Source organism: Colias eurytheme, chromosome 18 (genome assembly GCF_061535395.1).
Source record: "Colias eurytheme isolate Ceu_HAF_F1 chromosome 18, ilColEury1 Martin Lab GWU primary, whole genome shotgun sequence".
Lineage (NCBI taxonomy): Eukaryota > Metazoa > Arthropoda > Insecta > Lepidoptera > Pieridae > Colias > Colias eurytheme.
The window spans coordinates 6,771,975-6,797,835 of record NC_142997.1 but is presented as its reverse complement, the minus strand read 5'-3'; the positions used below and the strand labels follow the sequence as shown (position 1 = coordinate 6,797,835).

At 33.0% G+C, this 25,861-nt stretch overlaps 1 protein-coding gene across 1 annotated transcript in view; it reads right to left on the bottom strand.

Annotated features, from left to right (window-relative positions):
* Positions 1–25,861, bottom strand: part of LOC149900755 (uncharacterized) — a 115,788-nt gene that overhangs the window by 32,453 nt on the left and 57,474 nt on the right. Inside the window, exons 2-3 of the mRNA XM_090112364.1 lie at positions 22,984–23,224; positions 13,247–13,348 (exon numbers count right to left, since the gene is read on the bottom strand). Of these exons, the coding sequence (XP_089968490.1) occupies positions 13,247–13,348; positions 22,984–23,224 (343 nt within the window). The remainder of the gene's footprint in view (positions 1–13,246; positions 13,349–22,983; positions 23,225–25,861) is intronic.

The following is a 25,861-nucleotide window of genomic DNA, read 5'->3' as shown; positions in this document are numbered from 1 at the left end:
CAAAAGCATTATACCTATACATCGTATTTTAATAGATAATACGAAAATAATTTGAATGCTGGCATTGAAACCTAATTAAAAAAAAATATAGTATAACATGCATTTCCATCTGCAAGGTTTACTTTAAAATACAATCAATATATATTTATAGTGCAGGTAATACTTCTACCTAATAAATTCCTGGCCATTTATTTAAGAGCCCACTTTTGTAGAATTGTTACCATCCTGCACTTTGTAGATAGTGAGTAATAAAATAGCCACGAATGGGTGCAATTAGGAGGGAATTACTTCGTTATATGTATTTACTTAGTTCAGTCGAGTCTAACGATATTTTTGGAAGTGAACATTTACCCATATATCCATATTAATTTTAAACAACAAATATTGGCTTTAAAACCAAACAGGACGTGATATTTGATAATATTATAAACGCGGAAATTCCGATAGTTTTCAGACATACAACCGTCCGTGGTATTCCTATGAGGGAGATGTTTATACAAAAACGTTTAGATTCTAAACATATTTTCCATTTAAAAATAATATCGAAAGCATAACTCCGACTAAAATATGTTATGAATTTGGCGCTGGAACTCAATTACTGGCTGAGTAATTCCAATAATAATTAAAGCGGGCTAGAAAGATTTTTGCGCTGATTGTGGCGTTTAAATCTGAATTTGAGTTTCAGATAGTAATTTTCAAAGAAAATTACACCTCATATGCATTAATTGCGTTTTATATAATTGTAATATTATAATAAAAAAATAATTTTATGATAGAGATAATATAATTTCGTTTTCCGTACAACAAAGAACTTCTAATCTCAAAATGCAGCAAAGATAAAAACGATTAATCACCATCTCACTACTACAAATAGGCTCATATAAAATAACTAGCATACATTATTATTTATTAACATTAAGAGAACCTATATTAGCGTTCGTAGTTACCATTACTTGTACAGTTCAAGCCACCGATTTGCATTTTCATGGCAGGCCGCGGCTCTAACAGATTACCTACAATATACATATGTATGTAAATTGTTCATCTTCATACATGTACACTATTCAATTATGTAGATACATGTTTTGTATGACTCTGTTTATTAATAGTTAAGGTGTCAAAGTACATATTTATAAACTAATTCGAAAATCTAGTTATGTATTTATACCCGTTCGTACTAAATAAGGAGGTTTATTGTACGTGAGAAAAAATAATCATGTTTCTTTACATTAAAGCTGATGTGCACTGATATAAATCACTAGTGGTCTACAAAGTGGACCTTTGTCACTGAATGGAGGTCATTAGTTTGTTTATGTTTGCGTGAGCCAGCCATGAGCCATCTGTCTTGGTTCGCCGATTCCTTCTAATGGAACGCACGAAAAATGATGCCCCATTATTTACGATTCGACTAGTATTTGTAACAAAACCACGGATAAGTATGCGAGACGAAAGCTTGTAAATACAAATACAAGGCAATGTTGAATTGTGACATTACAATATTAATTGTTATCAGTGCGAAATGAATAGATAACCTACCGTAGACAACTCATAATTGCAGTAGTTAGGCTAGCTGTATCTCATTTAATAAAAGTTGTTTAAAATTATTTATAGTAGTGAGGCTACATCTCTACAATGTATTAAAGAGTGTATTAATTAAATAATATTTTCCTGTAAAACGACGTAATTCAGTCTTTGTCTTGAGAAGAGTCTTTGTATTGTACTTTTGTCTTCATTACAAATTATATAATTTTGATTTCGTGTAAAGTTACACCTATATACTTATTAATGGATTTAATTATGAACTCTATCCATAAACTCAATACAAATAGCCAAGTTATTAATATCATGATTGCTTTAATAATGTCTCAACGCAAGGAATCTGTTGGAGTGATTAATAAACATATTGAGAGCCATTTGAGCGATGAAATTGTATCGCTTTACCCGGGAGACTAACAAGATGCAGGACTCTGAAACTAGGTATAATTGCACTTCTCGTATTATATGAGAAATGAAGATATAACTTTGTGTAATTCAAATAGTTCATAGAGTAGTTACTAAGGGTTCGGATGGGCAGAGCTTAAATATGAATTTATCTATTTAAAGTAATGTACGTGTCATTTATTTCAGGAATCGTTCAGAAGATCCACCTTTTGTGTTGAAATCGTGAATAAATTTGTACCTATATGGTGTTAAAATTTTGCAAAGGGCATGTCTTTTTTAACTTTTTTGATTTTTCTTATAGGTAATGGATAGGCAGAAGATTAGGTACCTAGGTAGTAAAAGGCTAGCTTTTTTCTTGAAGATACATTTATATGTATAGACGATATACGACTAATTAGATTATTTTTAAATATGCTTAAATATTATCTTGTTTTTCTACAACTTCACTTCATTTCTATGCCATTTGAATATTATATTAATTTTTCATTCAATGTATGGATACATTTTAATTTTCAATTTAATTCAAAGGATTATATTTTGAAATACAAAAGTCATTAAAATCAGTTACATTCGGTTATTGAAATGATTAAGCCAGAATGCAGCTGAAACTGGAGAGCGTGCTTCCATTCATGTTCAAACTATTTCGATTTTATTACAGTAAATATTTCATCGAAAAATTCCAGCTGAATATTTAATTTCGTAGCCATATTTCATTCACTTTAGTTCGGGAAACTTCGATTAACGAGCATAGATTTATTTGTTTACACATTTATTTTGGCTTGATTAAAACCGTTTGTATGTTTTCATATTTAATATCTACATTTTAAATATATTTGACATGGCTGAATACGTGTTTAATTACTGTGTGCACGTCATAACTTATTAATGTAGGTAGATAGAAAATTGATATAAGCGTTCAATTTGAACAAATTATTAATAAATCGTATGTAATCATCATGTTTTGATAGAGAGCGATAATATAATACTTTATTGGACATTCATTACCATAAACATGTTAATAAACTTGATTCGTATCATTCACAATGGTAATTGTTTCATTTTTAGGGTTTCCTAAAAATAAAAAGATCACCATTCAAGAATACGCGTACAGAAACATAGAGATGCCGCGAATAACAAAAAAGAGTCAAATTGAGGATTTCCGTGTGAAAGTCAGTGAAAAATGGTTTTACATATCCACATGCCAAACAATTTTTATTCAACTGTCTTTTAAAACAGAAAATGTATGATTTATAAAATAAACTTCTTGACAACTAAGAACTTTTGAAAGTTTTCGCATCGCACGATTTATGAATTTTGCAATACTCGTGTACACTCATGTATATGAAACAGTTAAGTTAAAGTTGGCATTTTATTGCAGACAGTATTAAGTTCCCTTCGTTTATTTTATGAGTTGGTTGTTAAAGTTGTATGAGTTAATGAGAACGTTCCCAAGAGGCCTGCGTACAGGCTCAAGTTTGGCACATGTATTAAAGTTTAAAATGTTCTATGTTTATGGCTCGACTTTGCCTCCTATTAAAATAATAGACACTTAAAAATTTTGTAAATAAAAAAATAATGTTCATGTGACATGTAGGTATTACAACAATGAAGTCCAAATAGAACAGTTCAAAGTTATTCACAAGCTCGTTTAATTATTTCATAATATTAGTTGACAAGAGTACAATGTAACTTCCACTCTGAAATTCACTTGCCACACCACGTAGGGAAAATTACAATATTAAACTTCAACAATCATAACATGCTGCTGGTTCAAATTTACCCTAATACCTCAAAATGTTATATTTCACATGATGGAATATGGATACAATCAATTGAATGAATTCGGTTTTCAATTACTATATAATTTAGTGCATATTATGGCGGGTACATTCGGTACGCATATTCATAGCACAAAAGCCAATATCGGCTTTGTATTCCGCAAAACAAAACAATCATGACAGAAAATACCAAGTGATTCAATTTCACACATCACAAGTTCAAATATAGCAAACACTATCGTCGGGGCGCAAAAACGCTGCATGAAAATAGGCATTTATGATTCGTCATAAAATTGTCTCTGGGCCAAAATAGCAGACAAAGGAGTGGATAAAGGTAGAGATGGGAAAATTATTCATATTTGTGACCCGGCGTACGGATCGCGTTCCGCGCCCCGAGCGCTTTCGAGAAATCCTAGTTCTATTTCGTTACTGATGAATATAACGGAATGCCTGAAGTAAACAAGCCTGGTTTGTTGTTATAACATTATTAACAATTTATGTTTTTTCTCTAAATAAACCATAATGACAAGTCTGGTTGCTATGGGTTTAATGATCTAAGCTATGAGTACATACTTACTAAATGAGCTTTTGTACTTTTCAATATTCATAATTATTATGATATTTTTTTGTATTTGAGAATTTTTGATATACAAAAATATAAGTATTTCAATATACACAAGCAGCAAGTATACTAAATTACTGATAGAACAAAAATATTATTATCTTTAAATAGAAGCTGTTAAATTAACATAGTATTTGCCGTGGATAATTAAGTTCATATCACGATCACGCACGAGTTTCAAATTTCAGAGTAATAAGAAATTTTAATCTCGTTAGTCGAGTTCACATATCTGCCTTTCAGAAGTTAAGTACGACATGTTAGAGCGACTTAATTTCAAGTGTTGCGGTCAAACCTTGAGAAAATGGTAACGTTGTAACGTTGAAGGTTGCGCATCTATTGTATTTGGTGTTATTTGACAAGAATATTAGTTATTAATTTCTTAATTAAGTATTATTAGTATTTTTAAACAAAATAGAAAAATAAGATATCAGTTTGTCGATTTAGATTCATATCTCATATACATATGTGAGTACAGGAAAACAATACAAGTTTCATACATTATTTTATTTTATTAAAGTCCTGAAAAGTAAATTAAAAAACACCTAAATATGCCTAATATATATACCACAAAAGCAATATTTTTCAATAATAAATATTTTTGAATAATATCGAGTCCTCAGTTTGGCTACGACACATGTACAAACAGAAGATGTTAATGTGTGCAACACATCCATTGAGATTTCCACGCTGGGAAATAATTCGTTACACGGAAACATCGCTTTTGAGAGTTTAACAGTACTTTTGTTGCAATACAACAGAAACGTACCGAGATATTGAGTGTGCTTTTGAGCATTGTGAAATGTTACGAGAATCTTTCATCGTTTTACGAAATGGATTATGGTTCCGAATAAACATCTTTTGACAATGCTTTTATTTTACAGCAATACTGCCAAACAAGTGACGTATTTACATGTATGACGTACAATATGACGTATTTATTTTACGTAAATTCTTATTATACTCCCTCATAATATGGGATTTCATTATATGTATTACGGAGCGTATTGAAATCGATGTGGCTGTTCACTTTTGTTCTTTACATTTACTGATTTCTTTAAATATTAAAAGAAGATAAATAAAATACCTTCAGCCCAAAAATAACATAAATATCTTATGTATTCTGTGACGCTTTTAGATACTGAAGCCTTATTAACTCCTATTCAAACTCTCATTTTTATTTCACAAAGTATCTTTGTTGAACTTTTGATGCGTAATAAGGGACGGTATTTAGAACAACGATGCCGAAACTTGAAACGTTTCTTGGAAGAAAAATAAAAGTTTTTATTGACAAACACGAAGAATAAGACCGTATTGCCATTAAGTAGTTTTTATGTTTATACCAACGGTGCTAATGTTTTTAAGCAGTGCATCATCAAATTTAAGTATTGTAATTTTATACTCCTTTACGAAGTTTGATGTATGGATATTAAAACAGCATGTTCAACATTATGCTGTAGCAGTTCATGTTGCAGCAAAGTCTGCAACTGTGGTAAATGAATAATGTATATTTGATACAAAAAAAGCATATTCAATTATGGACCTGAAAAATGTCGTGTTTGCTGAAAATTTTTGTCGAAATTTTTCAGGATTGTAGAACAAGGGAGCAGCTTAAATCTAAATCTATCGACAAATAAAATAAACTTCACCAGAGGCGAGCACTTAACAGACATAATAATAAAATCCGAAGCTCTAACAATTGTTGAAGAGAGCTTTAAACAAGCCAAGTCAACCTTGCTTCATTGTAATCCTCAAAATTGCGGCTGCTCTCTATTTGGGTTTCATTTGTTTCCGCGTACAGCAGACAGCACGTTGAATTGTGCTATCATGTTAAATCTAAATGGAGTTATACGATATCACCGCTAGGGAATCAAGAGGGTTTAAAAATTGACTACGCTACGTACTGAGTGTGTAACGTACGCCAATCAACAGATTTTTGCAAAATAATGAGGATAGAGCCCAATAATATTTTTAAACATAGGCTATATTATAAATCCTATGATTTGGCGTTTTATTAATATTGACAATTATATATGATGATATAGAAATCACATTTTATAAAGAATTAAACGATTCTTCTTCTCATATTATTATCGGATGAATTTGAACATTTTTCAGTCAATAAAACCATTAGTTAATGACATGTTTTAGCATGACGAATGAATGTTATTTACGTGTCGTGTACGTAATTCCCGCCCACCAGCCGTAGCAGACGTCGCTCGCTAATTACTTGAGTAGGAACAGCGGAATTTGAATTAATAACATGCGAGTGTTCTGGTTGTCTTTATGATTACCATGCTAGTTATCTTACATTATGATCAATATTCATTATTGTAATGGTACTGTATGATTCATGTAGCATAATCGATACTATAAACATAAATGCTGTATATGTTGTTCCTTAAAGAGATCCTCGATAACCCTCGTCTAGAAATACGTCATTATCCTATTTAACGAGTCGCAGGTCTGTCAAGGATCTACGCGGTACACGTCTTTACAATTGCCCTATTTGTCACATACACGAATGATATATAAGCAGTTATATGTGGTTATATGCATCGCTCGTATTTTGCAGACGTGATCCATCAGGCACGTTGTCGTTTGACAAGTAAATTTGGTGCCTTGTCTCCGTGCGCGGGAATTGTGCCATCTTGATGGGTAATTTGAACACGACCTGAGCGAATCGTATTTAGATTTCGCAGACGCTTTGAGAAATGTTGGGATGAGTTAAGAACATGTTAGCCATGAACGGGGAGTGTTTTGGTCTATTATTTCACTTGAGATATGCATGTAGGTTCGTAACTGTGTTTGCCTTTTCGTTGATATTATTATAGTATCAAATATGAGATAGAAATGAAAACATTGACTGAAATAAAAGATTTTAAGGAAACATTTTTATTGTAAGAATGGTATAGTAATATATTATCTTTGGTAAGACTGTGGAAGTGACCTCATAGATGAAGATTATAGTGCAGACAATTTCAATGATGTATTTACTTTAAGTGTGAAATATTCTCCGTTAGAATATACATCACTAACTTAAAACTTAATGTAGGTTTAGTTACGAAGACGTACATTCAAGCGGACTTGAGTAATAGTTTTAAGTTTTATCAAGAGCATTAGTTGGAATGAATGATGTTAAAAGTTAGCCAACCTCGTGGTTTTGCGAGTGGTGCGGTTTGCGAATAGGAACCGGGTCGCGATCTATCAGACTGCCGACAATTGCACTGCCATCTTGCTTTAATAGAAAATAGACGCTGCTTAACATGATAAATTAATACATTTTGCATGTGAATTTTGCATGCTTTATCACCAATTACATATAGGCTATATTTATTTGAACGAGCTTATCATGTCTTGTTACTTTAAAACAGATTGGATGATTTCAATAGGATTCAGATATTTTATTTAGAATATTTATTCTGTAATATTGAAATACGTAGTTAATTATATGAGTTTTGTAATTTGCCTTCAGAATAACTAAATTGAAAAAAAAATATTTTGGAATATGTTATAGCTAAATGGGAGAAGAGTTCTTTGAAAATATTTTGGGCGTGCTAAATCGGCTGCAAAATGGCATTTAACGAGCTCACAAGATTAGTAGGATGAATGGCAGCGAGTGCAATGGAAATGCTTTGTGGAAGAATTCTCGTAATTGCGGTTTCTCAAGTTCTTCGTGTTGTATTAAATGTTTTGCAGTTTAGCTATTCCGGAGAAAGTTGTTTATTATGTTTTATTATGTAGATATGTGTAGGTTTGATTGTTATATTCGGTTTATACTTTAAAAAGTGCTTGAATGTTATTTTAAATTTATAATTTATTGATTTGATAATATTTAGCTCTTATTTTAATTTATTTTATCAACGACTGAATGATGCTGAAAACAATTTTATGAAAATATACTATCAATATTAATGTATACTATACTTAAACTATACGCAATGGCGGCGCACTGTAGACGCTCTCTGCCCCACATAGGGGACATAGGACAATAAGTCAAGTAAGTCATACTTAAAAAATTTCAAACATCCAAAGGTTACATATATACGAGATATTGACATCCAAACACGAATGTTAGAAGAATATTATCAAGTTGAGTTCGGAGTCGCATCGCATGCAGCAGTCTTACGGCTACAACCATTTCATTTGCTTATGTAATATCTTTTAGCATCTTTGATAAAATGGCATCGTTGCTCAGTTATATTTTATACGGCTTTAGATGTGCAATGCAAAGTTCAAAATGTGACATTGAAAATGTTCTTACAGAGGTTCGTAGACGAGCATTTCATCTGGATGGAATTTTAAAAGAGGAAAGTGAAACTTAAGGATGCTCGTACAGTTGAAAAAATTTCTCACTTTGAAATGATACAAGGACATCCATCTTCTTTCATTTTCATCATCTTCAGAAAGTATAGCCTAATTTACCTAAAGCATACCTACTTGATTTTGATTTTGACTTTAATTGCTTGATTCGATTTTGAGTTAAAGTTTAAATGTTATTGTAGAATACATAACGGTGGAGCTTTCTGTAATTAAATTTAAATCCATTTGATGATTCATTTGTTTGTCTATAATGTATGAAAAATATAGCGTTGTTATTGACCTCACAAAAGAGAAAAGTTAGGCACCCTAAAACAGCACAGTGGCAAAGATACCCTATGTTTAGTTTCTGGAGAAAAAATATGAGAATCCAAAGTTTCTTATACTAAGTCTTATGCTTTCCAATGTGCTTCATAAAATCTGTATTCAAGAAATGAAAAATTCATGAGCTTCACGTTGCATAATACAATTTTATATTTAAAGCGATCTTAGGTATTCAGTTGATTTGTTTATACAACGTTTATCTTTATATGTAAAATATGTTCTTGAAATTTGTACCGTTTTGTTACATTACTGAGTATGTTGGTTGTGAACTTCATTGAAATTATATTATGTATGAGGGAGTATGCATTTCTACTTATGATTTCAAAAAAGCCTGAGGTTACCTGCCTCTCCCGCGTAGAAACAACAGACTCAAAAGTAATTGAATTTAAAGCAAATGTGAAAATTCATTTTTTAATGCATTTGGATTTGAAAAATTATTATTATTTAATGTACCTACTTTGTATCTTTTACCATCTCAAGGCATCTTTTATAAAAAAATATTATATCCTCTCAATAATTGCAATCGATAAAACTCTATTTTTTACGTTAATACTTAAGTCAGTTTAGTATATTATATTATCATAGTGATACGACTATAAGTTAAACGTATTCCTACAAGAACGCGACGTCAAGCTTCGTTGAAATTTTATAGGAGCGTTTACTTTTCGGTTAGTTTATGCGCTGGAGCCAGTTAACTGCCTGTGTGACGGGCCATGGGAGCATGCCTGCATAATTCAGTTGCTCGCGTCCTAAACACTGACATTTTTCGTTTATACACTGCTTGGGGATGTGAACGGAACTTTTTTACCTCGTTCAACTCAATTTTAAAATGTCACAAGGGTGGAAACTTAAATTGACATGAGGGTTGAAGAATGTTCGAGAACAAAGTGTATCGGTGACAACTGATCTAAATCATCCGCGTCAATACTTAGAATAACTATGTACAAGTCAATAACTGCGTTAAAAACAACCGACTTCAAACTTGCACTTGCAACATTTACAAATACAGACAAAAATGCTCATAAAATAAAAACTACTTGGCCTATCCGAATAAAATTTTTATGGGACCAATTCGACACCATCCCGCATCGAACAAAAAAAGAATCACGTAAATCGGTTCAGAAACCACGGAGTAATCGGTGTACATACATAAAAAAAAAAAAAAACATACCGGCCGAATTGATAACCTCCTCCTTTTTTTTGAAGTCGGTTAATGATGAGAAGAAGAACAGACAATTAACAATATTTAATATTCTTGAAGTAACATTTCGAAATATATTGTAAGAAATCCTGATTGGCTGGCTTTACACGGAAAATCTTTCTCTTTCGATTTTTTAAACAGCTTTATGTCTAGTGGAAATCAATAGCATTTTAATCAAACCTGTATGTTACAACAGAGAGGTAAGTTATAAGAATTCTCTTAAACATTTAGAAGCAAACGTTTGCTATTATATAAACTCTATTTCCGCCATAATGATGGGTAGATTGACAACGTTTATATATAAGAGGTAAAAAGTAATGCTTCATATAGTTTCCCCTGGGATGTTTAAATGACGTGTAGACATTCCGTACTATTTCGCCGACTAGAGTGCTTCTTGACAGCCATTTAATATATCACTTGAAAGGTTTCGGTTGTGAAAAGAAATATTACCAATAATATTTCATTTATTTTCGCTTATTACAGTTCTGTTACTGTACATGTAACTTTAAACTGTGTTAGTGTTCATGTCAACAAATAATTACCGGGTGTCGATAACTACAGATTTTTTAAAATAAAGGTGTTATTTTATTTTATCAAAATTGAGTCGGAATAAAATATGGTATTTCAATTTTCCTTGATGTTTTTCGATTAGAGAGAAAATTATTCCGAAGTTATAATATAAAAAGTAATCATTACTTATTTCATTCGTTTTCCTTATAACGTGGTACTTTTATAATAGTAATTCTTAAATAACATAATAAAATAGAACTTATTGTTACATAATAAATTACGTATTATATAATGGTTCTCATTAATTAGACGTGTAAGCAGACGAATGCGGTTTCTTGGAAATTGGGCAAATGTAGTGAATATGGAACTAATGAAGTGCGATGGCTTAGATGGAATATGAATAATTCCGCTTTGAACGTGTCGTACCTACTTGGTAATGAACAAATAACTGCATTTAAACATCATAATGTTACTTACTAATATTAGTAGGTATAGGAACATACTGACAACAACAAACACAACAAAAACATTACGAAATCGGGGAATCTGTTCACGCGTGACGCCGTGATGATGGGAAAAAGGTTGTATTTTTATATATATGCAGAGATATTATAACAAGTGAACATTAATATAGTCATTAATATTAGATACTTGCTTTAAAAGTAGTAATCGTTTTTATAGGGTGAATTTATAAAAGGTGTATTAATTTTCCGACTTGATACTGTGTATACATCATCAAAATAGTGTATTATCCGAATCTACATCTATAGTCAATATTGAATTGATAATACTAGTATAGATAACGCAAACACGTGTCAGAATACCCACTATCTTCGACTTAACTCTGAAGTAGTTGAAGATTGATGAGTTCTGTGGAATGACGCAGTTTGTCGCTTCCGGCAGTTAGGGGAACTTTCAGGTTTATGGGCCGAGTGCCATAAAATATAGGCACTACACTTACGCTTACAAATCATCCTTATGTTTTTTTTTTTTTTTTTTTTTTTATAGTAACCCTAGCAATAGGGCAGGCGACTCACTTGGTGGTAGGTGATAGACGCCGCCCATGACGATCACAGCGTTGGGAACACTGCGATCGTATTGCCGGCTTTAAGGTGGAAGTTGGTTTTTCAGGAAGGTGTAGGCTCTTTGCTTGAAGGTTCCCATGTCATATTGGTTGGGGAACACGGAAGGTGGTAAATTGTTCCACAAGAGTGTAGCACGGGGTGTTTGCAGAAGCGTTCTTCAATTCATAAATAAAATGCACATGCGATTTATCTTTGAATTTATTTTCCACGATTATTACTTTTCGAGCATTATAAGTTCTATGAGAGCTCTCTAATTTAAATTTAATGTGGTCTAATTTAGTTTTCAATAAAGGTAGAATTCATCAAGTGCTCCAAAGCTATATAAAGGCACTTATTTTGAAATCCATAAAAGTTTCATTAAGCACCGTTTAGTTAGGCCGGCGAGTGGTAACCCACATTCTCACAAAAGGCATGCAAAGGCAAACTGCAGCTCGTTCACAAGTGGCAACCATTAGAGAATCGTTTGTCATGAACATCTAGCATTTCAAAGCAAGTTTACTTTGAGAGTTGGCTGTACTCGCGCTTTGGTTAACTAGACACAAATGTACAATTTTACGTCAAGAATATCGCGGAGAACACCGTGAGAGTACTTCACCGAACCTAATTAGTGCACGCTTATGAATCCAACTATAATATATGAAATGTCTTTGATACGATTTAGTCCGTGAATAGATTTCGTGTGCGATTCTAAAGTGGATCTTATAATTGAGGTATTTATGTTGTAGAGAATATTTTAGCTATATTAGAGTTTTGGATTCCAGTACTTATCCATCAAAAGTGCGGCCGTAAATGTTGTTAAGTTGTTTGTAAAGTTAGGACTTATTATTTTTCATACAATAACGTAGCTATCTCAATACACTAAAAACAATTTAGGATATATTTAGAAATTAAATTCTGAGTATTCTAAATTGATTTAAAACATGTTTAAAACCCATATTTTTCATGATATTAATGATTATTATATGATGACACATTATTGTGCCTCGTCAAGAAAGGGATGTCTTTCATAGCCATTGGTTGCAGGGGCCATTCTATTAAATTACAATAGTTTAACTACGTAACATACGGAGTTTCATCAAGTTACATGACGATGCTGATAACTTTGATATAAACCAGTTATTGCGGGTGATAAATGAATTTTCACAGAATGATCATGTCAGAGCAATATTGTTGGTGTAATTTGACCGCTTATTAGTTATTAAGATTGGTTATTTTTTTATTACATTAATTTCGTTAATAAAAAGATTAATTATTGCGATAGTTTTAAGTAATAATAGTTTATATTGTTGCTAAATATTATTTACGAATATTTTAATCGTAAATAATTGTTTATATTTACCAGCAAATAGTATTAACTTTTAACTAAATAAACTAATTTTCGTATTTATACTTTAGCTTATAGAGTCCATAAGATTCTATATCCATTACACATTATACTCTCCAATCCACACGTCAACACATCACTCACCTCGATCATTGTCTGGCAAGGGAAGGCTGTCAGACGCGTCAGACGCCAGCGCCAGGTCCGGAGACGCAGCCCCCAGCAGTGCCGTCAGACCGTCGTGCTCGCCTTCTGACAAACAAGACGCTAGTCAGGTTCGTAGCATTATGTACACCTACGTACATAATGTTGGGAATATCTCTTATAATAAACAATTGCTGCTCCTGTACCATGGTGTCTTAAAGTTCATATCGTTGCCTCGACCTCAACTATCCCTAAACAATTTTAATATCATTTTGACTTTTTTATATATTATTTACTTTCTTCTTACAATGTGGAAACATGATAGCGCTTTATAGTTCAGAGCGCTATCATTTTCCCACAATGGTAACAATACTGCTTTAAGACATCATGGTTACCCCCATATGGTATAACTATCCCTGTTTATTTACATAATTGTTTTTATCTTTATTTTCAATCCACTTCCCAATAATTGACCACCGTTTAACTCCCATCGAAGAACACTTCAAGAATCAGGCCATACCAGCCATGTAGCCTGTGAGCTATCGCTCTTGCTCAAATTAAATTGCGTAATAATTACTCTGACAAGGCATTGAACGAGCGGCTCGCGGTACCGAAAAGCTCTCGAAACTTCTTGTGCTCCTTCAAATCCCTATAAATTATTTATGGTATTTGAGCAATTTTCTTAGTCCCGCCTCAGGCTACTTTCCTAATTATGTAAGCTTGGAGTAGCCTCTGCGATCTTTGACTGTTTGTTAATGTCTACTCAATTTTGAACATAAATTTTTAAAATAAAACTTTTATTATATCGTCTCAAACTTTTTGGTCTGTGTAGCGCATGTCGCGTGACGGTCGGCTGCCGAGTAGGTATAAAGCAGTGTTCGGAACCGTACGATAAGTTTCACTTTTACCGTGGTTTCATAAAACCACACAACATTTTTTTATTTCAATATTTATTATTTATTATTAACTAGTAACCCGGCTAACTTCGTACCTACTTTGGAAAAATAAATGTTCGGTTACCATGAAAAATGATTTTTTTTGTTTTTACTAGATTAATTCATTTGTTTAGGGAGAAGAAAAATACAAAATTAAATAAAAAAAACTGTCCAGTTGTTCTTGAGTTATAAATTCTATGTTTATAATACGCATGTACTAACGTTTGACAAATAGTGTTTCCAATTAACGAAAACCTATTCGTTTCAATGGAAAGATAACGAGAATAATATTAAATAAATCAAAGCTAATAAATCTAATATTGTACAAAGAACCCAGTCTATATTGTGTATTTTACCCTTTTATCTCCTTTTCGATAAGGATAAGATCTAAGCGAATCTAAGAAAATGTATTTCTTGCTTGCTTTATAAAGTCGCTTCATCGATGTCTCTTGAATCTTTGTACGAAGGAAAATTACATTAATGCAAAATAGCTCTAAATATAATTGGCCAATTTATTAATTTATAACGTTTCAAACTTTTTTAATTATTTAACATTAAATATTAATTGTTAACGAATGTCCTCCTAACCGAATTTCGTTTATTGCGATATTTACCAATAAAACAAAACTAAAAGAAATATAACTTTTAACTTTAAAGTAATATTAAAAAGTAAAAAAAAAAAAACTGTAAATTACGAAAATAGTGATCGGGATTCTATTTGGGATAGGATCGTTAGTGCCAAATGGTGTGATTCATTCTGCAACGATACTAGGTAGGTAATCTATTTCTTATGATGCAATTCGTAATCCACAACGCCTTTTCTTCATACACTCTTTAAATATAAGCTAGCCATAATTTCTATCTTCGATTACTTTCATGTTTGCAAGAGCCGAAAACAAAGTATGTATCATATGAAAATGATATTAAAATACAAACAATTTGACAGAGATAGTAAGGGATAGTTGAGATCGAGGGACGGTCAACATTAATTACAAACTGTCCCAGAGACTCGACCGGTTTTATTCGCTTACTCGGTTTATTCAGCTTAATTAAATGACACTGGGTAAATAGCGGTTGCGAATTTGTACCAGTGTTGTGTTCTCGTCTGCTCTGGCAATTTCTAAGTTTTGGCCACTAAGTCAAGTGGAGCATGATATTACTTCATTTGCAATTTTATAGCGCCGCATTTTCCTTCGACAGTTGGCTGAATGCTTCTTCCTTTCCACGTTATTATATTAAAAACTCTAAGCCACTCTTTTATTACGACAAAAAGTCGCCCCTTTTGTCCCAGACGTGGTAAAAAATGGTCTATAATAAACGAGACGCACTTAGCTTTTCCGTTCAAGACCCTGTTTAATTACATACAGCTTTTATTTATTTTAACGGTGTATTTAATTAATTTTTGTCTTTGAGCAAGCTTGCAAACAATTTCTTTAGAACAGAAAATAATACAACTGGAACCCTTTGTAATTCTTGTTAACGTCACTTTACAGTATTGCTCTTGTGTACATAAGCCTATTTATACAATATGTTAATTGTCTTTTACTGTGGCAATATTACTATCTAACATTACAAGAAATACATATACCTACGAAAAGGTCGTTTGTTGTTTACGTTATCAAAACGAGATTCAATTTTGAGTATTGGTGGGTGAAACTTACGCCAAAATAATGTAGAGTCGATCATTTATACTATATTTTCCAAGTGTCATATTCAGTTATATCGGAAAGATATAAAACATATGGTAAACAGTTGTTCTAAATATTGTCATCCCTGTTGCTAAAGTTGCAACATAATCGCTGTAAATGTTATTGGCTCCGTTTCTGAATAACGTTTCGCTCAAGTTTTATCTATTCATCGCGGGTTGCGATTGCAGTTTCGAGATCTTTAGTTGTATTCAAAGTTATTTCTACGTTGCAGGTACTTACTCAAGACGTCCATACAACTTTTCCTTCAGTTCCCGAGAACCAGATTCAAAGTATCTCCGTTTTACGTAACTTAATTAATCCGTTAAAAGTTCCACAGATCTTACATAAGATATTCGAAGGTAATTGAGATAAAATATATAAATTCTTTTTTCGTTATCCCCCCGGCTCTATTATCTTGACTTAACATTTTAAACGGTGACATCAGAAAACAGTACAGACCTGTTATTTAAATTGAATACTTTCCTTCTGTTTTCCTTTTTCTCATTAACTCGGTTTGCTACCGAAATATATTATTATGAGACAATATCATTAGAGTTTTAATCGTAATTTGTCTTAGATTAGTGTTTTTATAACTTGTGTCAAAGTTTAATTCCAATCTATTAAAAAAAAAAACAAAAACCTTTGACCCTTTAATCAAATACGTTCAGCAAAATATAATTTTTTAATTTCAGAATAAACTAAACACGACACTATAAAAAACTTATTAAAGGCTCTAAAATGCCTTTTAACGTAAGAGCCGTCTTAAGTACACTTTAAGATACTTCGCATTTAAATTAAATTAAGCATAAGTAAAAAATAATTCAAAAAGATCAACCGAGCTCATTACAGTTACATCAAAATACGCTTTATATACAGGGTGTACCAAAAAGTAGTGATGAACGGAAGCTGAGAGGTAGAGGACCTAGAGGGCTATCCGAATCACCCCCATGTATGTTATGCGATTTTTCGTATTTTCGGAGTTATTACGTTTTTTTCAATTTTTCACCTATCGCCGAGTACGATGATATTTTCACTCATGCTGACGTCAATGATTGCGGAAGATGCTTGATTTTTTTTGTGTGCTAAGCTGAAAGATAGGCCAATTTAATATGGTAACATTTACTATCGTTAGATCTTTGAATGGAATAAAAAAAAGAATTAAATGGCAAGAAAGATAAAATTACCCAGTATGTTCACCACTTCAAGGGCCCGTAAAAAAATAAAATCACATAAAAAAAGTTTTCCGTTTGACTTTTAAAAACTTGCTCTATCTATCAGATAGCTACCCTGAAAATTTCATTTAATTATTGAGAAGGCTTCAATCGAAAAATTTAAATCTAAATGTGGTAAGTGCAAAAATTGAATTAACATGATGATCATTAAAACCAATAAATAGGTGTTTAATTACCAGAAATTTTTAAAATAACCCCGCTGTTGCTCAATGCAAGTGCGACATCACCGTAAAAAGTTGTCTTTTAAATGTCTGAATACCCTTTTATCATTTTTAATGGTTTCTTCTGCTACTATGAATTTCCGGGTTATTTCGTCCAAATTGTGGCAGTCTCTCGTCTTTGTAATATCCCCACGGAAAACAATCAATAGGGTTTAGGTCGAGGGACCGTGGAGGCCAGGCTTTAAGGCAGGCGTCACCGGCGCATGCGCAGGCTGCAACGACCAATCCATCTTTCAGGGTATCTTTGCCCTTTAGCCTGGCCTGCACGGTCCCCGGACATAAACCCTATTGATTTTTTTCCGTGGGGATACTACAAAGACGAGAGACTGCCACAATTTGGACGAAATAACCCGGAAATTCATAGTAGCAGAAGAAACCATTAAAAATGATAAAAGGGTATTCAGACATTTAAAAGACAACTTTTTACGGTGATGTCGCACTTGCATTGAGCAACAGCGGGGTTATTTTAAAAATTTCTGGTAATTAAACACCTATTTATTGGTTTTAATGATCATCATGTTAATTCAATTTTTGCACTTACCACATTTAGATTTAAATTTTTCGATTGAAGCCTTCTCAATAATTAAATGAAATTTTCAGGGTAGCTATCTGATAGATAGAGCAAGTTTTTAAAAGTCAAACGGAAAACTTTTTTTATGTGATTTTATTTTTTTACGGGCCCTTGAAGTGGTGAACATACTGGGTAATTTTATCTTTCTTGCCATTTAATTCTTTTTTTTATACCATTCAAAGATCTAACGTTAGTAAATGTTACCATACTGAATTGGCCTATCTTTCAGCTTAGCACACAAAAAAAAATCAACAATCTTCCGCAATCATTGACGTCAGCATGAGTGAAAATATCATCGTACTCGGCGATAGGTGAAAAATTGAAAAAAAACGTCATAACTCCGAAAATACGAAAAATCGCATAACATACATGGGGGTGATTCGGATAGCCCTCTAGGTCCTCTACCTCTCAGCTTCCGTTCATCACTACTTTTTGGTACACCCTGTATAAGAGGGTCCTCATTACTTCATCCCATTGAGTATGAAAACCCCGCCGTTTCTGTTGGGGACAATTATGACATTTGATAGCTTTGAAGTTTTGTTGTCTAATAAACGAGACTGTACTTTTTTATTAGAGTAATGGCGCATGTATTATCACGATAAATAAATCATCTAGTTGAATAAGCACAAATCTGATTTTGATATGGTTTTTCTATATTTTAAACGCGTAAATTATAAGTAAAGTAGGTATTTCATAAAACTTCACTTATCACTTCACATATCAAATTTATAAAAGGGATTTCTAATATACTCAAACTCAAACTCAAACATTTATTTATTCAATTAGACTTCTACTTATATAATACTAGAGGTCCGCCCCGGCTTCGCCCGTGGTACATATTTCTCAATAAAAGGTAGCCTATGTCCTTTCTCGGGTATCAAAATATCTCCATACCAAATTTCTTGCAAATTGGTTCAGTAGTTTAGGCGTGATTGAGTAACAGACAGACAGACAGAGTTACTTTCGCATTTATACCTAATATTAGTACGGATTTATTATTCAGAAAAAGTACCTATTCATTTCTACTGATGCATTGACTCAGATAAAATAAGATGAAGAATTTTGATAACTATTCCATTTATTGGGAACTTTTAGTAATTTTAAAACTAAATGAATTTGCAAATCAAAGCAAATTAATCTAATATGCAAAGGATAGGTGGACAGAGTCAGATTTTTGTATTATTTATTTTTACACCTAATTTAAAATGTGCCTATATTAAGCAAATGGTCAGCCCTTATTACCACTATTATAAGTAACTTTCCAACAAGTATAACAACTCTTAATAATCAACTCGAACAAAACACCAATCAAAGTTGCTCAAGAACTTACAATTTTCAAGTTCGTATATTTGTATGGCGATAAACCGCAGCATTAAGTTTCGAACATTAATAGTCATATCGCGTATCGTCTTCGATAGAAAGTCACCAACATCTGTCTACAATATATCGTAAGCTTTATTAACAAAGTTATATAGGGGTCCGTGTTTGTCCTAAAATTTAATAGAAGCAGCCTCTTGCGATTTATGCGGGGTCAATTATGAGCCTAGCTTCGGTAATCTCGGGGAGTAGATATCTTGGAATGCAAAAATTTTATTAGTGTTTTGATTATTTTATAGTACATGCTTTGTATTTCTAATTTTGAAATTTCAATCAGAGATCATTTAAATTGTAGTCATGCTTAATCTTTTATACATATTATATTCATAAGATGAATGGCAAAATACATGAAGAAATCGATGGATGTGTTAAATCATTTATCGAAGTAAAATATTGAAGATAAAGAAAATATATAATGCATGCAAATATCCTATAATTTGATTTGAAAGAACTGAAATGTAAGTACCCGAGAATATACAAAACAGACAGAGCAAAGAATAGGTCAAAAATTATTCAAATTAACCTTCAAATAAAATCGTAACCCACCGACCACAATAAGTATCATTTTTATCCAATAACAACTTCAAAATTGAAACGATCGTTCCCATTTTAGTAAAATTATAACACAAAATATTTCATCGTTCGTTTAAGGGGATATAATTCAATTAAGAGCCTTCGTAGCTTGTTTGCATGAGTTAGCATTTTTAAGTAGAACGGAGGCGTTTTGAGGAAATTTTTGACAAGTTGATGAGATGTAGCGCCTCAAGCGTGAGCGGCTAATAAACGGGGCCTACCCTCGTTTCCAATTCCCACTATTCTAGAAAAATAAATGTAAGCGTTGTATGCTCTGGTATTGCGGGCTTGGTTGTCTCTCTTTTTATTTATTTATTTATTTATTTACGGCATACGCCAAACCATACATATATTAAACTTAATTCTAAACTTATCACTATGTTCTTAGTTCTAGGTACCTCTTACATTCTTCACCTATCATTCCCATCCCTGACACAAACAAATCATATACTGGTGCAGAATTGAGGATTGAGTTCAGCAGTGAAAGCATGCGAGGCACCGGAGACTGCTGGCGTTGAACCGTGCGTGTGCGCCAAGCAGCTAACAGTCGGTGGCTACGAGCCCGTGTATAATTGTCAGGCACATTAAGCCGTAAGAGCATTTCTACTAAATCATTAGAATCTATTTTATTGTATAAAACGTTAAGAGCAAATTTAACAGTTGATAGACTTCTACGAAGTTCCAGCGAGTTATAACCCAAACTACCCAGCAAGAATTTTGTGGGATACAGATATGGGTAATAATTAAAATTTCTCGCATACAAGTACCTTAAGAACTTCTTTTGGACCTGCTCCAACATAAGGACATATTTTTTCTCGTAGGGACTCCAGACAATGGAATTAGTCTCTAGAATACTCCTAACAAGTGCCGAGTAGAGAACTCTAATAGCGCTATCTGAAAGTCCGACAGAGTTGCGCAGTAAGAATCCTAAACGTTTGTATGCAGCGTTAGAAACATTGTGAATATGCTCATGAAACGAAAGATGAGGCACGAATGTGATACCTAAGTCGCGTACTTTATTCACACGTGATATTCGATCCTGTCCCAAACTATAAACATAGTTCCGTATATAGGCTGAACGACTAAATGTCATAAATTCACACTTGTCAATATTAAAGTGTAGTTTGTTCTCCACACTCCACATATAAACTGCATCTACGTCTGTTTGCAAGCGGCAGTAATCTTCATCCGATTTAATGACCTTAAATATTTTAACATCATCGGCAAAGAGTAAGATATCTGACTTTTCAATTACATCCGGTAAATCGTTTATCAGTAATAAAAACAGCAAAGGACCAAGATTTGATCCTTGACTTATACCAGATCGAGTAGAATAAGAATCTGAAATATACGGGCCATATTTTACAAATTGTTTCCGATCCCTAAGATAATTAGAAAACAGCTTTAGCAAAGTCGGGCCACATCCATGATCTGCTAACTTCAACAACAGTACATCATTATCAACACGGTCAAAAGCTTTGCGGAAATCGAGATAAATAACATCGACTTGATTCTGCTTATCCATTTCACGTGATAATGTCTCAACAAGTGAAATGAGATTTGTAGCAACCGACCTGCGTGGTAAAAAAGCATGCTGAAGAGGAGAGATGTATGGCTTGCATTCATGTAGCATTTGAGAATGCAAACACATCTCAAATACCTTGGCTAGTGAACATAAAATCGCCACTGGTCTATAATTTTCAACTTTGGTTCTACTGCCAGATTTAGGAATCGGTATAACTCGCGACTTCTTCCATAGTGTAGGGTATACACCTTTCATCAGAATAAGATTGAATATGTGCATTATAGGTTCAATTAGGTATTCCATAAGACCCTTAATGATATAAGCAGGTATCATGTCAGGTCCAGGAGAAGCGTTAGATTTTAATTTTTTTATACATCGACTGATTATATCTTTATTTAAAACCTTTATATCGAAGAAACGTGAACTGGACCTAGCCTTAGAATTAGCAGAGTCAAAGTCCAGTTTTGGTGAATTAGTTAAAAACACTCTTTTGTATGAGACCGCAATTTTAACGCCTTCTTTGAATCTTTGTAATAAACTATTAGTTTACGGCAATACGTCTGGCTAATGGAATAGGCATTTTTGTGTTGTTTCTTTGAAAATAGAACTTAATAGAAAACTAAATCAAAAATTAACAAACGTGAAAAAGGTTCACAAAGGTAAATAAAATAAAATAAAATTATGCTCTCGAGTAAATAATAATTTTAAATATACTTAATAAAACAATATTAAGGCTAAAAGCTTGAACGTATTTTCTTTGTTCCGCTCTCAGAATAAACGAGACGTCAATTTTCATAAAAATTGTGAAGTGAAACGGAAGCTGATTAAGTTTTTCATTGTGTTAAGTGGATTATGTTTCTATTGTTTAAGCGATTTCAGGAGCTCTTTCTATGCGAAAACTTTTTCTACCCAACACGGTGTGTTGACTTTGAATCACGCTTTTACATTGTTTTAACTAAAAATAATAATGCCTAATTGGCCTTACTATAATTGGTCGTTAAATTACAGATTATAAACCAGTGAAAGAATAGTAAAAAGCCAAACCCCAATACACAATGCGTGTATTTAAGTCTAAGAAGGATTATAAACTTGCTTAGGCATTTTAAATATAGATACAATCCAATAAACATAACTATAAAGAGACAAGTTCAAGCGTTTTAAAGGTAATTTTGAAAGAAATATCGTTATTTTAAATTGCGGCAATGATCGTCAGTCCCGGCGGCCATAATAGTAATGGCAATGGCGCAGTGTCCAGCCAACGGGAGCGATGGTTTGTGCCAGTTTCGAATGCAAAATTCGATATTTGAATTTCAAAACACCAATGGCGGACTTTCGAAGCGCAGAAATAAGTCATGATTCTTTCCCTCCGAAATAAAACAAGTTGATTTTCTCTCCGACATCTGAATGCCAATCTTGTTGCAAGAAGTTTGTTCTTGGAATACCCCTATTGTTGTATTTTTGCCGGTATGATTTGCATTTTTGTTGTTATGATGGTATATCAATATATTTATTGTCAATACAGATGTTTAAGAAGACGTTCACGTCTTATCAATTATTAACTGAAGTTTGTAAAAATAATAACACTCATTTAATTCAGTTACTTTAACAAGATACGCACCTATATCCGCCGCAGCATGCAGAAGCTCAGCTAGCAGCTCAGGCTCATGACACGCGATGGCGAGCCTTTCATCGAGCCGTGCGTCGAGCCGCGCATCGATCCGTGTGTCGAGCCGTGCATCGATCTCCGCCGGCGTGGCCTCCCGCAGCTGCAGCGCAACACCTTCGCCGCCGACCGCTGCGCTGTACATCAGCACGGCCCGCGGCGAGAACGTCGGCAGCGGCAATCGGGTTGTCGCGACCTACGACAATATCACTATGTTTGATTTGCGGCTAAGCGACCACATTGCAATTAATACGGTAAACTCGGTTAACACACTTGTAATCAACGCGTTGCTAATCAGTAACGCAAGTCAATCATTTATTTAATATTATGGTAACGTTTCTTTCAGAATCGATCGTGACGTATGTTTTCGATACTTCGTTAACAATAATAAAAATAAAGCTGGTTACATTGAATAAATTAGTAGGTAACAGTAAATCAAAGCGTTAATTTTAATAACTGTATTCAGGTAATAAGTGATACCTATTTCCGGTAGGTATCTAATAATATCATATTGGTTTATTCAAACAATTCAATCGTAATTTATTAACTGTTGCTCAAAGTTTCTAATCACGAATGTATTTATTTGGACTTTATGAGTACTCAGGAAACCATTCGCGTGAATTAATTTAAATGATTATAATATGGCTGTAATAACAAGTACGAGTATACTTGAAGTACTCCTTTCAAGTTGAAAATGTTGGTCGTTTTCTACCAGTTTCAAAACCGACTCAACTGTAACAAATTTCTAGGGCGGAAAATAGAATTAGACGTCGCGTCGTTGCGATTCATTTTAAATGTGAAGTCCAAAATGTTTAATTAATCTTCTCAATGGTTGAATGTTGATCATTCACGATCCTAAGATACTTTGATAAGCTATATAATAGGCTTGTCGGAACTGTTTAATTTGTCTGTACAAAAAAATGGTTAAATGCTGCTTCTATGCTATTTTTTTTCTAATTGAATTTACGTATGGTAAACGTTTTTCCTTAATTGTCTATCTACTAATAGGACAAGGAAAAAATAATAAATTTTGGTTTGTTTCGATTTTACTAATAACAAATCGTTCGTATTGGTTCCAGAATTCCGAATAAATTCAATGTTTATTACCCATTTTTTTTATTGGACCCAATGGTCTATATATCTTTTCATATGATAGCTTCATGATAGCTTCGAATATTAAGTGAATGTAAAGTATTAGGTATAAGCCTTTAGGCTAGATACTTTAATAAAGAACGCTTCGTATATCAGCAAGCATAAGCCAACTTTGCTCGTTTTTATTTCTTTAAGCTTATTGATTGGTACCGTACACACAAAAGTACACCTAAATCAAAAATATCCATTATGATATCCATTCATCGACATCGCTCATTCCTCAGTACACAAGACAGGGTTTTAATTAACAACTAACACTGTGATTGATTATAATTGAAAGCCCGAAAGAGGTGTTGAATTTGCCGAAGAACATGGAATATTAATTAGAGTTTTGAGAATACGTGAATACTGAATATTTAGGTATAGCATTTCCATTGGATTTAAAAGCTACAATACAAAGTAAATTTTGTGTTACTTTGAATACTTGACAAATAATTCAAACATAAGCTATACGCTTTTAGAAACAACTCATTAAAGTGAAGTTTTTTGTACAAAAAGCTTTTATAATTATGTTACATATGTCCCCAAATATTTACTATTAATTTATAAATATTCGTAGATATGAATATAACAAGCCAGGCTTTAGACAATAAATAGAAACTACGAATAATGTAAATCCAATTTATCGTCTAAGGCATAGATTTCCCATCAAGAGATTAAAGACTTTAACCTTGACCTTTAGAACAAAAAAATGTAACTGATATACCTATTATAGTAAATCATTTACTTAAGCGACTCCATAATTGGAATCTGTCATACATGTCCTACGCATGTGATCTAAAGACTTGCGCGGTGCTCAGCGGTATCCAAAGCAATTACAATGTGGTATTGTTGGACTTGACTCGTGATAATGGCACGATTAAATCATCCCCTTTCGTATGTCATTAGTGACAAGTTATCCCGATACCAACCTATCTATCACAATTTGTAGTTGATCTAAATCAATCTTTGAACAGCAGGAAATAATTTACAGGATAAGTAGCGGAAAAATTCCGTTGTGGTGGCTATTTATCTGGTTGTGTTCGTGATTTTGATGTGAATCTTATTGAACATTTATGTAAATAATGAATTAAAATATAAATAAAGAAAACCATAGAGATTTGTATGTACTTATTTTTGCAGAATGCTTAAAATCTGCTTGTGAATTAGCTAGTTATGATCGAAATGAATATATTGCTATAGCTGAGATCGTGTTACCTTTACTATTTTGTAACTCATGTATTTTTTTTTCATTTCCACGGCCTGCCCGTCCGTTTAAACGTGTTAAATAAATCTTGGTTGTTGTTTGCGCGTCTGTCGGTGGATTATAGTGCTGCAAATAATGTTATTAACATCGGCCCACCAGCCATAATGGAATAATGTCGCCATTACATTGCTTTGTAGCGGCAAGCAAGTTAACAGCATAATTAATTGAGTTGTGTGTAACGACTCCTGGTGTTAATGACTGAATCAAATTACTTTTAGTGTTAGCGTATTGATGTATATTTTCTTTGATGTGGCTCGGGCTTAGTGTACGAAAGTAATGTTTAAATGGAGCACCATAATTAAACGTGTATTTTCGTACCGCATCGCTAGCTTGACTAAGATAAATGAATGAGTATGAATGAAGTAAACTTTACAGTCCTATTTACGGTACGAAGAACGTGTTAATGTTGATATTTTATGTAAAGACAATCATTAA